Here is a 17,818-nt window from a genome sequence, read left to right as displayed (position 1 = left end):
TTTTTGTCCTCCTTTCACACATATCCATGCAGATTGTTTACACTGATCTGTAAGTGGTTAAATTGAATTCCAGTGCATCATCTTATCAATGACCACACATGTAAAGTGGTGCATGAACCCCCACTTGAGACATTAGTTCTCTACAGTTTTTCTTGTAAGATTAAAAAAAATTATTACAATTTGCAACTAGACGGATGTACTGTTACTTCCTCTACAGTCAAAAATCTGGGTGTTATATTAGATAGCAACAAAAATCATGTTTCCCATTTTACAAAAACAGCATTCTTCCATCTTAGAAACATTGCCAAGTTACGAAACATGTTACCTGTTTCTGATGCAGAAAAGCTAGTTCATGCATTAATGATCTCTAGACCGGACTATTGTAATGCACTGCTAGCATCTTCAATAAACAAGCTACAGGTAGTCCAAAATGCAGCGGCTAGAGTCCTTACCAGGTCAAGAAAATATGATCATATTACCCCAATTTTACAGTCTCTGCACTGGCTACCTGTTAAGTTCCGTATCAGTTACAAAATATTATTACTTACCTACAAAGCCCTTAACGGTTTAGCTCCTGCGTACCTAACTAGTCTTCTACCACGCTACAATCCATCACGCTCCCTAAGGTCGCAAAATTCTGGACTTTTGGTAGTACCTAGGATAGCAAAGTCCACTAAAGGAGGTAGAGCTTTTTCGCATTTGGCTCCCAAACTCTGGAATAGCCTTCCTGATAACGTTCGGGGTTCAGACACACTCTCTCTGTTTAAATCTAGATTAAAGACACATCTCTTTGGCCAAGCATTCAAATAATGCATCTCATAATCTTGTACTGCAGTTATATCTGATCAAATGCACATTACTATTCTTTAGTTTGGGTTAAACAAATAAATTTTACTTGGTTGGAACAGCAGCTAATTATGTCTCTATTTGTTTCTGTTTTTGCCATAACTAGGATTTACACAAGCTTCAGTCTGGATCCAGAACACCTGAGAAGAGATGATGCCAACCCCCCAGAGGACGTCAGATGATGCCAACCCTGGAACAACATACAGAACTACCAAATTTTGCTTTAAGTTTGATTGCATCATATAATAATTGCTGTTAATAGTGTTCATCGTCTGTTTGATTACGTCTTTAATTGATTTTTCCATACATTTCTGCCATATGTTTATTAACTGACAGTCACCACTGGTAAGCTACTACTAAATATTGTAGAAACTTAATTTGCTGTAAAGTTGCTTTGCAACGATTCGTATCGTGAAAAGCGCTATACAAATAAACTTGAATTGAAATTGAATTTACTTAATATGTATCTCAGAAAAGGCAAGAACAATAATCATTGTCAAATCTATCTACCCATCCATCCTTAACTGAAATAGGTCAAAGCAGCAGCACACATAAAATCAATCCTAGTTAATAGTTATTTAATTTCAATTCAGTAATTAAAACCATGCCCATCATAATAGAAGAATAAAGTCTTTGTATCAATTGCATTTTTTTAAATAAATCCATACACAAATCTATATACTGCTGATATTCAACCACATCATAATTATATAAATGTTATATTATTGACTATAACCATGACGTTAAATAATTTCTACCAACAATGACAAAGTCAGTAAGAATGGTAATAATATGTAACCTTTAGCAACAGATTGTCACCATGACCTGCCATGATATCTTCTAGTGATAGCATTTCTTTGTCACATTAAATTGTATGTATGGGATGTGCTGGTGCAAAAAGTTGGAACTGGGTGGGTTACCTTTTTCACATTAAGGTCATCTGCAGCTTCGACAGCAAAAAGGCTTTTTCAGAAAGGTCTGTGAAATGTTAGTCTCTCGTCTTGTCAAAGGTCTTGATCAAACAAGCCACTGGAAAGGACAGATGGTGGCTGCACTAGAGAGGGTGGTTTGGGTGCTGAGCTATGACAAGTCCTCTGAGCTGGAAGAATGGTGGGCCGCTGCACTTAGGTGAGTTAGGGATCAAATGACAGCAAAGATGTGAAACCAAAGGGAACATAGCGTGGTTAGACACCTTTACCCATTTAGAGACAGGTGAGTGGGAAACAGCCTTTCAGTGTGGATGGAATGGAGGGTACAAGCAGGTCAGGAGGCAATCATCATTCTAACACCTTCCTGCTCAGCGTGTGGTACCTTTCATCAGACAGCCGCTCAGTCTCAGAGCAGCAATGGTGTCGCACTGCACAGATGGAGCAGAAGTCATGGATTCAACCACCACTGACAACAGACATGAACTCAGGGTAAATGCATGAAGTAGGACTGTGAAAAAAATAATTTGCTAATTACAGTGATTATTGTTTTCTTGTGGTTAGTGTTTATATTTAATGTATTTATATTTTTAGACATCAGCTGGCGTCATCGGCACAAGATGACAGTGGCCATACCCTGGACATTTTGACTTAATTTTTCTACAGTGAAACGGTCGAAAACGGGTTGTCCATATAATATATTTTTTACAGTCTATGCCGAACATGAAAACTTTCGAACACAAACACTTTCACAGCCTCATTGTGTTCATAATCGGGCTCTTGCAAACTATTCTGACTCAAACTTTCGGTGCGGTTTTTTTTGACTGAAAGAATTGTCAGAAGCTTATGGATGGTGACACTGAAGTCAAGCAACCATGGAGTAGTTTGTTTGTAGCCTACATGTAGCTTTTCACTTCTGGCAATTGTATTTAAGCTTCAAAATTCATAAAAGTGTGTTAATCTGTGAAGACTATCACGATAAACAAATTCCATACATGTCATTACTGTAGCACTCTATAAGGTAATGTCCAAAATTATCTTCATTTGGTAGCCTGGTCTCAGCAAATGTTGAAATATACGATTGCAAAACCGAATTATTTTTTTTCAGTTAATAATCATATTGTAATTAATTCAAAAAACGAATTGATTAATAATAATAATGAAGCTGTGCAAATTCAAATTAAACTGAAAAGAAATCGAATTGGATTCTGAATAACTGGGACATACAACAGAATACTACCAGGAATGGAACAGAAAATGACCAATTAGTAAGCAATCCCTAAAGAGAAGACCCCTGTGCTTAACAGAGCTAATGAAAAACAGAAGTCTTACTAATATCACTGCTGACCCCAGTTGAGCCTCTGACAGGGCCTGTGCTAGGGCGAGAGGGTGGATGGACCTTGACAGTGCTAAGCAGTCTCTATTGCATGAACATTAAATCTGCGCTGCCCTCCTCTCCAGCACACATCTGGCACAGAACTGGACTGGTACCAACTCTCAGTGGGCAATGCCCTTCTTTACCAAGGCATGCTGGGACAGATTGGGTACGAGTGTGTCAGTGCCAAGTTACTATATTTACAGAGAGCTGAATGCCAACTACACTCAACCTCATTTCCAATATACACAAGGACATTCACAATCAGTACAGCCTCTCTAGCAGTAAAATACATTTCAATTGGCCGTTAATTTTAAACAAACAGCATAAAACAAGCAGCTTGATTTAAAAAAAAAAAACTGTAGTGGTCATGGCTAAGAGTCACCACCCAGGTTTTTAAATTTAGTAAACTAAATTAAAAAGCTAATTGTTTTAAAGGGTTATTAATAGGTCATGTTGTTCCAAAGCTGTATAACTTTCTCTCGTTGAACACCAAAGGAGTTTAACAATGTTCTCTCTGCTCATTCACATAAAATTTAAGTAAACATACATAATCATACCTTTGTGTGAGGAAATAGACCAAACACTAAAAAGCAGTTGTAAAGTGTGAATGATACATGACATCAAAGGTAGAGGGGATATTTTTAACAAATAATTATTTTCCTTTTTAATTCTTCTCACACAATTATCATATGGCTTTAGTATCACATTTAACTTTACTTGGTCTAAAAATGCTATTGAAATTGTTGAATTAATGTATGATGTTTAGATCATTTAAGATTAATTCAGCTGACAAGTAATTGAACAAATAGTTGAAATCACTCAAATCACTCAAAAGTAGGTTAAAGATTGCCATTTATTTTTTACATATCTGTCAGTCTAAGATGTCACTGCCATAATGCCTTGCTAAGAGTTGCATGTGTCTTGCTTCATATTTCACTGACAGACTGTAACCACAATTATGTTTACAACAGCGGCCAGGAACCTTGGCTCACGAGCCACATATGGCTCTTTCAGTAAATTTCAGTATTTCTTTTCCCTTAATGACAGGAAAACATAAATGAATCAATCACAGTTTTTAAACATTTTTTAATCAAAGTGTCGATTTAGGTAAAAAAAATACACATATTACAGTTTTTAAAATATTACATAACTCATCAATGCCCGTTTGCCATATGTAATACACCAAGTCGTGATGTGGCAAAAGCTCAAGTGTAGCAAGATTTCTGGTATTCTAGCAGTCTATTCTTAAATTGGTTTAAAAGTACATAGCTACTGTCTGTTTTTTTGTTTTTTTTTTTACAAACATGAAATGGTTAAAATAAAAATGATGACTATCATTAAAGGCAGAACGAACAGACAATTTTGCATTTATGAGATGATCTGGGTCTGTGGTTTGTCTCATTTTACAGAACCGCGTCACTTTAAAAAATTGTCAAACAAAAAAATGTGACGTTAACAAAGCACTAAAACCATGCAGCACCAGAAGTTCTATTAATGCTAAGTAGTGTTTAATATACTCTTATTTACATACTGCATATTGATATGCCATTTACTGTTTGAAACTATTAAATAAATTAAATAAAGCCCAATTGCCACCTACACACCTTTTATTTGAAATGCAGGATGTACAAGAAATACTTTATTACATTGCCATTTTTGATCATTATTGCAGTAATAGTTCGTTTTGTTATATAAGAATTACTCCAGTGAATTACTCTATTTTAACATTTAAGCCCCTGCCCCTGAGAAACTCTCTGCACATCCCTGACTTCAGATCAGATCTTCAATACCTCACATAGACCATTTATCAAAACAGCAAAAAATGTACTTAAAATATTTACAAATAAGCAAATTAATATTTATGACTTAATATTAATGTTGTTACATAACTGCCGGTATGTTTGACCCTTCCCTCAACCCGGTGACATTGCTCCTACCATTTTTTTAATATAAGGTGATGTCCTTGCCAAGTCTGCCTTCATTTTCATTGTGTGAAAACAAATGTTGTGAAATTAGGATAAAAGTATAGCTTCAAATAGTTGAAATGAAAAATCGGCATCCATCATCACAAACATGCATCATGGTGATCCAGGCTGATGTGCTTTGACATTGAAGAGCTGAAGCCATGATAGTATTAAATGAGGTCCTCACAGGCACGGATCGCATGCATTAAGTTTCCTCTAACAGGGCCTTGTGGCAAGGTTTTGTTAAACCTCATTTTTTAACATGGGCTATGGGGAACTTTAATCCTCTTCATGCCATGCACTATCAAATCAGAACCTGTGGGCACAGATGTGATTGTTATTCCATATAAAGCATGAAGCGATTTAGAAAACAGTGTAAAAATGCACACTACCCCAGTGTCTGTATGGGAAATTAATTCTAATATAAAATTTGCTCCTGAACTCTGAAAACTATCCCCGAGGAGAAACACACCTCTTTCTAACAGATAAAGATCTAGTTACAGACGTAAGACAGAAACACATTGGTTCATCTCTGGAAACTTTATTTGATCGGCAGTTGTCGAGATGACCAAATAGAAAGCTAAATAAGTATTGTATAAATTAATTTATTGTATAATGTGAGCAATCAAATTGATATGGGTTTCAGACCTGTTAGAAGCCAGTGTAACCATTAATTTTTTAGTACTACCACTTCTACCAAAGCATTTGCCCATAAATATGTCTGGAGGTCTTGAATTAATTTTTAATGGGTGAGCAGAGGAGATGAAAGAGGGAATAGTAGGATCAGGGGGACATCAGCATCGAGCTTCTGGCACAAAGCAGAGAGGCCCTCACCTCCAATCTTTTTTAGTGACATCCTCTATGTCTTATTGCTGTAATTACCCTTTAGTTTGTCACAGGCCCAGTCTCTCATTATCAGGACAGGGAACAGGAAGGCGAGCAGACCCATGGGCTGGTCAGACAGGAGGTGCTCAAGATGTCACTTTATACAGGATTTGCTTCTAATGTTGAAGTCTAAATGCATGCTGTTTATAATAGGGAGAGGAAACAAGGAAACAATGCTGTAATGAGAAAGGACTCAACATCTTTGTTGTTTTAGACGCAGAAAAGAATAGTACAGTATTTATTCATTTAAAAAATGGCCCTTGTGTTCCATTTAAACATGATTAGAGTTAAAGAGTTAATATGCAGTATGTTATGTGAGCACAGCTTGTGTCCTTGTGCCTAAATCAGATTACATTTCTTCACTCATTTTTCATTCTGGGCTGAGGCCAGAGCAATTCAGGAGAAAAACATCTGGCACAAGGACGACACCGCAACAGTATCCCACCTGGGATCTCATCTACACAATCCATTAGACGCCTTTCAGTCCCCCAACCAGTAGTTTAAATTACCAAACACATGCCAGAGCTTGCAAACAATAACACCAATAGTCAGCGATGCCTTGACAAAGCACAATTCACTTTTTAGCCATTGTTAGTGATGACACACTTCCTCCTGCAGCATGGATTCAATCTGCATTCCATGTGTTGTGAAAGCCAACCAAGTAATAGTAGTTGTTTTCAGCCACAAATCAAAGTATTCCTACTGTATGACATTGGTCTTTTTCTGTTAAGATGTCAGAGCATTTAACATTTTAGGCATTTACATATGGTTTGAGATCACATTTCAAGAATCAGACTGAAGGTAGGGTGAGTAAACATGCCTTGGCAAGCTAGGGCCAGGTTTAGACTAGTACGGTCCTATTTAAAGCATAATTAATTAATGTAACTGGTAAAATGCAGTACTATAGGCCAGGTGTTTTCAAATTGGGCTCCCAGAAGGTTTCAGAGGGTTCTTGGGTTTGTGTATAAAATGTATTTTTAGGGCTGTCTAAGTAAACTGCATTCAAATCTAGGGGTGACCCCGAATAGTCGACGATCCGATGCTTCGATAGTAGGAGCCTGATTCGAATACCAATCTCACAGTCGAATATTCGCGGGGTGTTATGATCATGCCATTTTGGCTATATGGGGGTGTTCATGTTGGATTTAACATAAAACTAATGGTTATCTCTTCAGCATGAGCAGGACAAACAACAAAGCAGAATATTAATAACTATGACTGGGACGGTCATATACATAACATTATAATAAGAACACACTATTATAATAAAACTCTAACGTGTTTCTGCAGGTTGTTGCGTGAAGAATGCGTCCACAAAAGGAGTTAATTCAGAGCCACGCAGACATGTTCATGTGCATTCGGGGTATTTTGTGCAGATTTGCTCATAACTGGAGTCACTTAATCATGCAGATTTATGCTACAAGCTCTTTGTAGAATTGTACAGTAAGAAAATTATTTCCCTTAACCAGGAAATTAACGTTCTTAGAATTGACAGACAGTTGACCCTGAGAGGTCAAGTAAATATCTACAGCGGATCTAATTATTCATAATTAATTATAACTAGTTATGATTAATTATTCATATTTCCCCATGAGCTGATTCGCTACAATTATTTATAATGTTGTTTTATTATTAAACAGCTAATTATTTAATTTTGCTGCATTTAATATGGGAGATTTTTGGCATAAAACAGCAGCATTTGAAAACCCCTGCTATAGGCCATCTATTTTTGAATTACTGTTACTGATCTTTTTGACTTTAGGATGATGTGGCGGCATCATCCACCATTTTTCTAATGGATACAAATCAGCTGGTGCATCGGGATATGAGCTGTTACAACAAAAGTCCAGGGTTATGGCAAGGCAAGAAATTATGATCTATGAAGTAGAATGGTACCAGGGGCCACAATCCTGATAAAACAGCCCTGAGTACAGTGCTGAACCCCAGAATGATCAGTGGGGGCCGTCCTTTGAAATAGAGAGCTCTTAAGTGACTTTGAGTGACAAACATCAAATACATGGCAGCTAACTAATCCATGCTCATTTTGTTCAATTCCATGTTCAAAAAAAAATTTTTATGAAAAAAGGAATACAGTATTTCCTTGATTTGCAGTTTGCACATGAGAAGCTTTCTGTAGCAATATGAATATTATATGTTTTACAGCTGAGCAAAGAAAATGGACATTTACCTTGGCAGGAGCATGACAGGGTACTGGTGATCACTGGTCACATTAGTGCATGGATTATGTGTGATTTTGATTTTTACAGACGAGTGGTAAAGGATGTTTTTCCCGGTATGCAGTGGTGGTTTTAATGTTGTGGATGATCAGTGTATGCTATTTCAAGACTTGAAATGAACATTTTTACTCCATAGCACTCGTGCTCCCTTTTTCCAAACGATAGGAGCACCATCGAAAATTTAGGAGCACCCACTGACAATTAAGGAGCACCACAATTAAGCAGAAAGGCCTGCAGCATCCTGTGGCCCATTGCATGAAGCTTGCTGAACAAGCTCAGAGTTTCAGAGTAGGTTTAGACTTGACAAACCAAACAAATACAACTTGGTTTAGATCAGGTTCAACGGGCTCACAACACTCTATATAAATATTCTCTGTCAACTCTGTTCTCTGTCAAACTGAGTTTGATCCAGAGTTTGTGATTAACTCTGGAGCGCATTCACCTGAAAATGTGACACATTGAGCAAACAGCCAATTACACGGAATATTGATTCACTTCTTGTGAGAGTCGATGCAATTCACTTCTCTGCTGAAGATTAAAAGTTGTTGTTATTAAAAATATATATATAATGAATTTAAATGCATTTACTAGCCAGGAATAAGCACTGTTGCTGCAGCAAAAATTTGAGAAGGTAGCAGAAAGAAAATATCTGACTATGCAAACGAATCAACTGAATTTAATAACTTATATGGTTTCACAAAGAGCTCAATTTTACAGACGAGTGGTAAAGGATGTTTTTCCCGGTATGCAGTGGTGGTTTTAATGTTGTGGATGATCAGTGTATGCTATTTCAAGACTTGAAATGAACATTTTTACTCCATAGCACTCGTGCTCCCTTTTTCCAAACGATAGGAGCACCATCGAAAATTTAGGAGCACCCACTGACAATTAAGGAGCACCACAATTAAGCAGAAAGGCCTGCAGCATCCTGTGGCCCATTGCATGAAGCTTGCTGAACAAGCTCAGAGTTTCAGAGTAGGTTTAGACTTGACAAACCAAACAAATACAACTTGGTTTAGATCAGGTTCAACGGGCTCACAACACTCTATATAAATATTCTCTGTCAACTCTGTTCTCTGTCAAACTGAGTTTGATCCAGAGTTTGTGATTAACTCTGGAGCGCATTCACCTGAAAATGTGACACATTGAGCAAACAGCCAATTACACGGAATATTGATTCACTTCTTGTGAGAGTCGATGCAATTCACTTCTCTGCTGAAGATTAAAAGTTGTTGTTATTAAAAATATATATATAATGAATTTAAATGCATTTACTAGCCAGGAATAAGCACTGTTGCTGCAGCAAAAATTTGAGAAGGTAGCAGAAAGAAAATATCTGACTATGCAAACGAATCAACTGAATTTAATAACTTATATGGTTTCACAAAGAGCTCAAAAGAAAGCACATAAGTTTAGTAACTTAAGCTCTATATATTAAAACGTATTTATATGTATAAATATTCAATATTATATTCCGATAGTCTTTTTTTATATTCATTTAATTTTTAAAGCAAGAGACATGAAAGAATTAAAATATGAATACATGAGCAAGATGTTTATTTTCTCTATTTACAGGCCAAACTCTCTGTAGCCATTTAAAATTAGAGGCAACCACTGCATTTTAATCACAATCCAAACAAAGACGCTACAGATGAGCAGTTTCTGATTTAAAATGAAACTGTATAGTTTCAAAATCTGAAGCGAAAACGGAATAGTCTGACTTTAGCTTTGTGAAATTATGCTACATAAAACATCTGCATGAAACGACAGCAGGAGGGCTGAATGAGAATACGGATTCACTCTCTGACGGTAGGTGGCGCTTCTGGAACAGCAGCGATATAGCATTTTCTTGCTTACCGCTGTAAACAAAGCAGTGCTGCGCTACTAAACACTCCTTTAATATGCATTATAGAAAAGAAAATACCATATCCATCCTATTTCTAAATTTAAAGATTTTCTTCCAATATTGTGTGCATCATAGTCAGATTCCCCTGCATGCTACAGTATTTTCCCATCTTCGCATTCATCTTCAGCGTCTCTGACTGTTTACAGACTTCATATTATTTCCACACAGATGGCATTTTGGAAAATGATTGTACAGTTTGTACAAATCCGGAACAGAGATTGGACAAAATAAAACAAAAAATGTTTGTAGCCGATTCTGAGTTAGCTCCCTGTCAAGTGACAACCGAGCAGTGAGTCAGTGAAAGAGAGTGATTGATGGCTAATATTAACCAATCTGCATTAAAGTTAAGAATGTAAATATGAAGTTTAGTTGGTTATGTAACTTTGGATAGAACGGTGGACAGGTCTCTACATCAGCTCACAGCAGGCATATACTGTGCAGTAATTAGCAAACAATTTGTATTTGGAGTTGACAAAGAAATAAATGCTATAAGAAAATCACAGATAATTTTGTGAAAGGTAGGATTCAGTTTCTGCACTACGTTTTCATTTTTCAAAATCAGATTTTAAAATAAAAATAATTTAAATCTAAGCTGTGATAAACTTTGATAATGTGGTTTATTTTTGATATTTTTGTTTTGGTAAGAAGTTCTGAATGGCCAGTAACTAAAATTTAGTATTAAAATTGGCTGTTAATTGAAAAAAAGTTAATTTCCCCTGATTATAAAGGAAAAAATGGTTCACTAAAATGACTGCCATTTTTAACTCACTTCTGTGGATCGTATGAGAATTAGAGGTGTGCACAAATTGTTGAATATTTCATCTGTAATTTTTATTTGAAAAATAAAAACACTAATCGAATTTAACTACGTTTTGCTTTGCTGGCCGTAAATGCCGGGAATCCATAATAAATCCTACGCACGCAAACTAAAAGTCCGTTTTAACTAAATGCACTGGGTGGTGCTGGGGAGTACGGAGCCATGACATGTAGGAAAAAATAGTAGGCTAAATCGTGTGCACGAATTACTATTTTGTTCCCTCGATTTGCTAAATCGTGCACACGATTTATAAATCGAGAGAACGAATTAGTAAATTGTGCGCACGATTTAGCAAATCGAGGGAACAAATTAGTAAATCGTGTGCACAATTTATTTATTTTTTTCTTGCATATCATGTGCGGGGCTCCGTAGTGGAGCATGTTAATAAGTTGATTGTATTTGATCACAGAATGAACAGGATCAAAGGGGTGACACTCTAAAACAGTGGTTCTCAAACCTGTCCTGGAGTACCCCCAGCCCTGCACATTTTGTATGTCTCCCTCATCTATCACACCTGATAGACTCAACAAGAACTGAATGAGCCTTGGCGAAGTTTGCCGAGGATTACCGAAGATTCTGATGAGTGAGTTGACGACACTGTGCAAGCCTGAAACGCATACTGGAAATATGCTTAATATGACTGTTATTAATTTACATTTTATTAAAACCTGCAAAAACCTTTCTGTCAAGTGATGTAAAAAAGCTTTACAAAAGTTTGTGCATGCATATTATATTTACAGTTGCTTAAGCGAAATCAAGGAGTTAATAAGACTGGTTTATTCATTCTTTAGACTGTAGACATGTAGAACCTATCTGCGTTTGTGCATCAATTTCTGTAATGTGTGCTGTAGGTGTGAAACTTTTAGGAATCTTATCCAAGTTGTAGGCTAGTCAATATTGGTCAGTCAGTATCTGATATAAAGGACCCGCGGATGAAACTGTGACAACAAACACCATTAACTTAAGTGAATTATATGGTAATAATCAGCAATATGCTTTCACACAAATAACTTAATTTTTTTGAATGTTTCGATATGCGTTGACACAAATAACTTATTTGAATTTTTCATTGATACAACATTGCACTGAGTTGTTATAAAAGAAATGCATAGAGACGTTATTGCTTGATGACGTCAGGAACTGATGAATCGACTTTTTGAGCCGGTTCAATGAGCCGATATGTCCGAAAAGAACCGGTTCGCGGAAATGAATTAGACTTTGCATCACTAAAGTGTAGTCCAATTTGATGACAAAACAACAAGAGCTGGGCAAAGCGTGTAACAGACTTGACCTGTCACATTAGTTTCCCTTTTATATGTAAACCTACTTCCTGACACTAGGGGGAGTGTTGCGCTGATTGCTGTAGTACATCAGCAAGGTAGTGATAGAAGAAGTTAGATTGGTTTGGTGCTACAGCATGGTTGATGTGTCTCCGTGCCGCTCTTAAGAGTCCTGACTGGGAATCTTTGGGATGTTCTGCTCCGTCAATGTAAGGTGTTGTTTTCTCTTTTGTGTTTTCCGTATAGTTTTTTTTGTGTGTGTGTGTGTGTTTATGGACATATGGGCTGATGTCAATTTTGTTTGCTTATTTGTAGAAGGACTCTTTAGTCCTTATAAACAATACCAAGGAGGATTATTCACCAAAAAGGCTATTTAACCTCAGGACATATTACTTCCACTTTCCTTGTGATCTTATGGGTTGATGCACAAGGAGAAATGTATGATTGTGCGCATGACATTCTTGATGGATTATATCAGCCTGAGTCAGTTCACATCACTCCAAGACTTTAATTCACTGGTCTATAGCAGCAAGGACTTCATCATTGCTGACTATCCAGATAAGATATTTCGCAATCATTGCACCTGTGAATGGTGTTTTTGATATGGAATCTTTTCTTCCCATTGGGAAATGCTTAAACTCCAGTTTTTACATGCTTATGGGTGATCTCATCTCCTGTATTGATGATTGAATGTATTCTATATTTTGCTGTTTTCAAATTAAACTTACTTTTGCATCTATTGTTTGCCTTACTGAGTATTTTGACTTGCACAGATCTTCGCTGGTGGTTCCCTCCCTCATATAAATCTTGCGGCAGTTGGTCTGGCTTTAAATACTAGACCAAGTGTTACAAGTGCTGGTGTACCCCTTCATGAAAAGAAAAGAGAACATTCCTTACATACCAGCCTCTCTGAGCTTCCTAAGAAAACTGCAGATTTCCATGGATGAGGAAGCTGGTCCCTCCATGGCTGGTGCCTCCAGAGCTGGTTCCACCACAGCTGGTCCCTCCAGAGCTGGTTCTTTCACGGCTGGTGCCTCCAAAGCTGGTCCTTTCACAGCTGGTCCCTTCGGTGCTGGTCCCTCCAGAACCGGTCCCTCCACAGCTGGTGCCTCTAGAGTGGGTTATTCCATGGCTGGTCCCTCCAGAGCCGGTCCCTTCATGGCTGGTGTCTCCAGAGCCGGTCCCTTCATGGCTGGTGTCTCCAGAGCCGGTCCCTTCATGGCTGGTGTCTCCAGAGCCGGTCCCTTCATGGCTGGTGTCTCCAGAGCCGGTCCCTTCATGGCTGGTGTCTCCAGAGCCGGTCCCTTCATGGCTGGTGTCTCCAGAGCCGGTCCCTTCATGGCTGGTGTCTCCAGAGCCGGTCCCTTCATGGCTGGTGTCTCCAGAGCCGGTCCCTTCATGGCTGGTGTCTCCAGAGCCGGTCCCTTCATGGCTGGTGTCTCCAGAGCCGGTCCCTTCATGGCTGGTGTCTCCAGAGCCGGTCCCTTCATGGCTGGTGTCTCCAGAGCCGGTCCCTTCATGGCTGGTGTCTCCAGAGCCGGTCCCTTCATGGCTGGTGTCTCCAGAGCCGGTCCCTTCATGGCTGGTGTCTCCAGAGCCGGTCCCTTCATGGCTGGTGTCTCCAGAGCCGGTCCCTTCATGGCTGGTGTCTCCAGAGCCGGTCCCTTCATGGCTGGTGTCTCCAGAGCCGGTCCCTTCATGGCTGGTGTCTCCAGAGCCGGTCCCTTCATGGCTGGTGTCTCCAGAGCCGGTCCCTTCATGGCTGGTGTCTCCAGAGCCGGTCCCTTCATGGCTGGTGTCTCCAGAGCCGGTCCCTTCATGGCTGGTGTCTCCAGAGCCGGTCCCTCCACGGCTGGTGCCCTCAAAGCTGGTCCCTCCACAGCTGGTACTTCTAGAGCCAGTTCCTCCATGGCTGGTCCATCCAGAGCCGGTCCCTTCACGCACATCCTCCAGAGTCATACTTTATGCACATCCTCCAGAGTCATACTTTATGCTCCTGAGACATACCTGAAGACATACTTTATGTTCCTGAGTGTTGCACTTAAGCCTTTAGCTGAATTTAATATGGCCTTTCAGGTGGATGTCACGACCTCTTGGGATAATGTCAGAATAATAGATTAATAATCACATACGATAATATGTATTATTTAAGTTATTTTATTGTGGCAACATGTACTGTCTACAGTCAGAGGGAGTATGGATTCACAGGCTTGAAGAGGAGATGTGCTGGCTGATCAGGTGGTTTTTGAGCTACCTCATACAAGCCAGTGCCATCTTGGATGTGCCTCTCAGGGGGGTGAACTATGGAGAGGGACAACAGTTGGACAAAGACAAAGGCATTCATCAGAAATGCAGAGCTCCCTGTTCATTCAAGAAAAACCTTATTTTACCAAGAAATCCCTTTTTTTCAAATCCCAATGTTGACAGTATGCCACAGCTGGTGGATCAGCACCTAGAGACAACCTCTACAGCCCTGATTCTGAATGTCAGTGGAGGCCATGTCAACTAGATGAGCCCCAGAGACAGATCCCCTGCGAAGACCTCGTCACCTCGACGACCATCGGCACAAGACCAAAAGAACCAGACAAGTCCTCTGCACATTCTGACCTGTGTTATAGCCTGGAATTAAACCACGCCATGCTGGTTTTGTCTGGCCAGACTGTTTGACATTGTAAAGCTGCTTTGACACAATCAGTATTGTATAAAGTGCTATACAAATAAAGGTGACTTGACTTGAATTGACAGCTTGTGGCTCCAGAACTGGTCCCTCCATAGCTGGTGCCTCCACGGCTTATCCCTCTATGACCAGTCACTCAAAGAAAAGAAAAAGGCGGCAAAGTGCAAGCATCCAGTATGCAAGAGACACTGAATTACTATATCTGTTGTATGTACTGTACAGCAATGCATAGAATATTTACAGTTTGAATGTATATAGTTACAATTATATTTATTGATGGTTATTTAGATTTTTATTCTTCTTTTTCTTCAGTTTACTGTTTGATAATTGTGTTTTTTCTTATTTTAGTCTAACAGGTGTTCCTGATATTTGAGTAACAAAAAATGCTTCCCATGTGTTCCCTTTCAAACAAAATTGTAATGTTTGATAGTAATCAGAATGCAACATCTGATATTTATCTAACCAAAAATATCTAAACCTTGACAAAAAGTATTCTTTTAGAATGTCTAAATATATATCTAAATGCAAAACCTAATAAAATGAAGAAATTATGGGGGGGAAAATGGGAATCCAAAAGCCTCTAGGCCTATATATTTATATAGGTAGTTATACAGGAGGTTACATGACATTACAAAAGTTTTTATTTTTTAATGCCACCAGATGGCACAATTCTCACTTAAAAAATGGATTGTAAATGACTTTACTCTATTTTAATGTGAAATATTGCATTTATTTAAAAATAATAAAAAAATATGTATATTATTGAACAAAAATGTGTTACATTGATTTTCCTGAAGAAAAAAAAAAGTTACATTTCAAGGCTTCGTGACTTTTGACCGTGAAGGAGTTAAGTGTGACCCCTAAACGAAGAGGGCCAGAGGGTTAAATATATAGTTTTTTTGTTTACACACATTTTCAACTAAAAGAAAACCTTGAGATATAATATAACGTTGTTGAAGACATTCAACATTCATATATAAGGTGTGTATAATGCCTAATCATAAGCTCGTTCAGAAATGGTGACAAAAACTTGATTATTAAAAAAGAATGTCTTTCTACTTAAATGTAATTTAAATAAACTAATATTCAAAGATACATTTTTTTATGAGCCCAAATATTCAAATACAATATTATATGTATTAAAAACAAGTTTAAGTTAATATGTAAGTGACTTTCTATTCAGGCAGATAAACTTGTTAACTTCAAAGTGTTGTGAGAATGTGTGTGTTCAATGCGAATTAATCATTCAGTTAATGAACAGGAATGAAGTCAGGCTGCTCTCCTACAGCTCACACTGAAGAGAGTCATCGAAGAAGCCAGAGCTTTATACTTCACACCCGGCCGTCAGTCAGTCAAAGATAACGCACTAACCAGAACACTTCTCCTTCTTTCCCTCTCTTCACCTCTTTGCTCTCTCTCTTGTTCTCTCTGGCTCTCAGTCTTTTCACATCAGCAACACTTAGCTTCCAGGCCTCGCTAAGGAATGAGACTGCCCGTATATTTTACTGATAATAAATTTATGAACCAAACCTAGGAGGGAGGAGTATTAAACGAGCGAACGAATCGCTGCGGTTCACTTTACCAAGCCGGCATATCCTTTTCATCAACAAAAATAACTCTTCAAAGGCAGTAAAACCATGCTTAGAAAGTAAAGGGCCATTTGAGCAAGTATAGAGAGAATTGTAGAGGTGGGGGTGGGACAGATATGATCCAGAATGAAACACTCCCCCACCCCCCACTCTCATCTAAAAGCTAAACCCAGCCTTTGAAAAACATACAGAGCCTTTAATAATTCAGTCTTTGGAGAGATTGAGTAGCTTCTTTAGCGTAAAAATCTGCAATCTCCTGACATAAGATCAGTCCCCATAGGGGCTTCTTGCTGAGTCTCATGCAGTCTCCTTGAGTTCTCACATCACAACTAAGCACTGCGTTTTGTGACAGAATTCTGCACTTCCAGCATTCCCAAGATTACCTTCCAGATCAATAATTATTGTTATAAACATTGACACATTTCACAAATAGGTGAGTAACAATAAATGCTGTGAAAAAGTTAAATTTGTTAGTAATTATTGAAGTTGACTGCCGACTTAACTGCTGTACCCCACCAATACTAGGCTGTAAATATTTTACAAATTTGCACCCTAAACACATTCATATTTTATCAGGTTTTTCAAGCAGTTTATTCTCAAAGCAAAGTGTTGGACTGCATAATTATTTCAGTTTAACATGTTTTTTTACCTATTACTTACATAAATACAAGAATTTGAGTTATTGCTCCTCAGAGGGCTAATTTGAGCTAAGGCATGCATTAATTAATATAACCTAGATGGAAAAAGGATATCCCTAAATAAGCTCTTGGTGAACATCCAGGATGATTGTCTTCTTCAAAGGAAATTGAGACAATTATTGCACAGAAAGGTGGTTCATATTTTATGCTCTCAGAATCGCACCCGTCAAATTGGCAGGTAGCCTGCCTTTACACAAATCTCAGGAGAACATGTTTCACATCTATCAGTAACCACAAATAATTACATTTCATGGGCGAAGAAGGTCAGAAAACACATGCAAAACACAGAGGGCCATGTTAAATCAGATATAAATTCAAGGACACAGGACAAACAACCCATGTGTTGTTGAAAAAAGTCAAACATACTGAAACGAATATATTTGCAAATGAGATATATCATGAAATCGTAAATACTAAAATCCAAATATTCAACCTGTTCTTGTTTATCATTACATATTTCAGTACATATTACATATTGCAATGCCAACTGCCAGTGGAGGGTTTTTCTGCCAGACCTTGTTTTCTCTTTCTTTCTATAACAAATGCATTGTGTGCTCATGCTAACCCAATCCATCACTCCTATTCCGGCCATGAAAAAAGCACTTTCTTGGGGTG

At 38.2% G+C, this 17,818-nt stretch overlaps 1 protein-coding gene across 1 annotated transcript; it reads right to left on the bottom strand.

The window, feature by feature from the left end:
* Positions 1 to 13,360: 13,360 nt before the first annotated feature.
* Positions 13,361 to 14,149, bottom strand: LOC107564630 (repetitive proline-rich cell wall protein 2-like). The gene has a single exon (XM_016249757.1). The coding sequence runs from the start codon at positions 14,147 to 14,149 to the stop codon at positions 13,361 to 13,363; it is 789 nt and encodes a 262-aa protein (XP_016105243.1).
* Positions 14,150 to 17,818: the final 3,669 nt, after the last annotated feature.

Source organism: Sinocyclocheilus grahami, unplaced genomic scaffold (assembly GCF_001515645.1).
Source record: "Sinocyclocheilus grahami isolate Dianchi unplaced genomic scaffold, SAMN03320097.WGS_v1.1 scaffold951.1, whole genome shotgun sequence".
Lineage (NCBI taxonomy): Eukaryota > Metazoa > Chordata > Actinopteri > Cypriniformes > Cyprinidae > Sinocyclocheilus > Sinocyclocheilus grahami.
The sequence above is the reverse complement of the archived record's forward strand: the minus strand, read 5'-3'. Positions and strand labels throughout refer to the sequence as shown.

Bases quoted from the DNA above. Each gene is read 5' to 3' on its own strand.
- LOC107564630 (XM_016249757.1), bottom strand. From the start codon at position 14,149: ATGGAGGAACTGGCTCTAGAAGTACCAGCTGTGGAGGGACCAGCTTTG.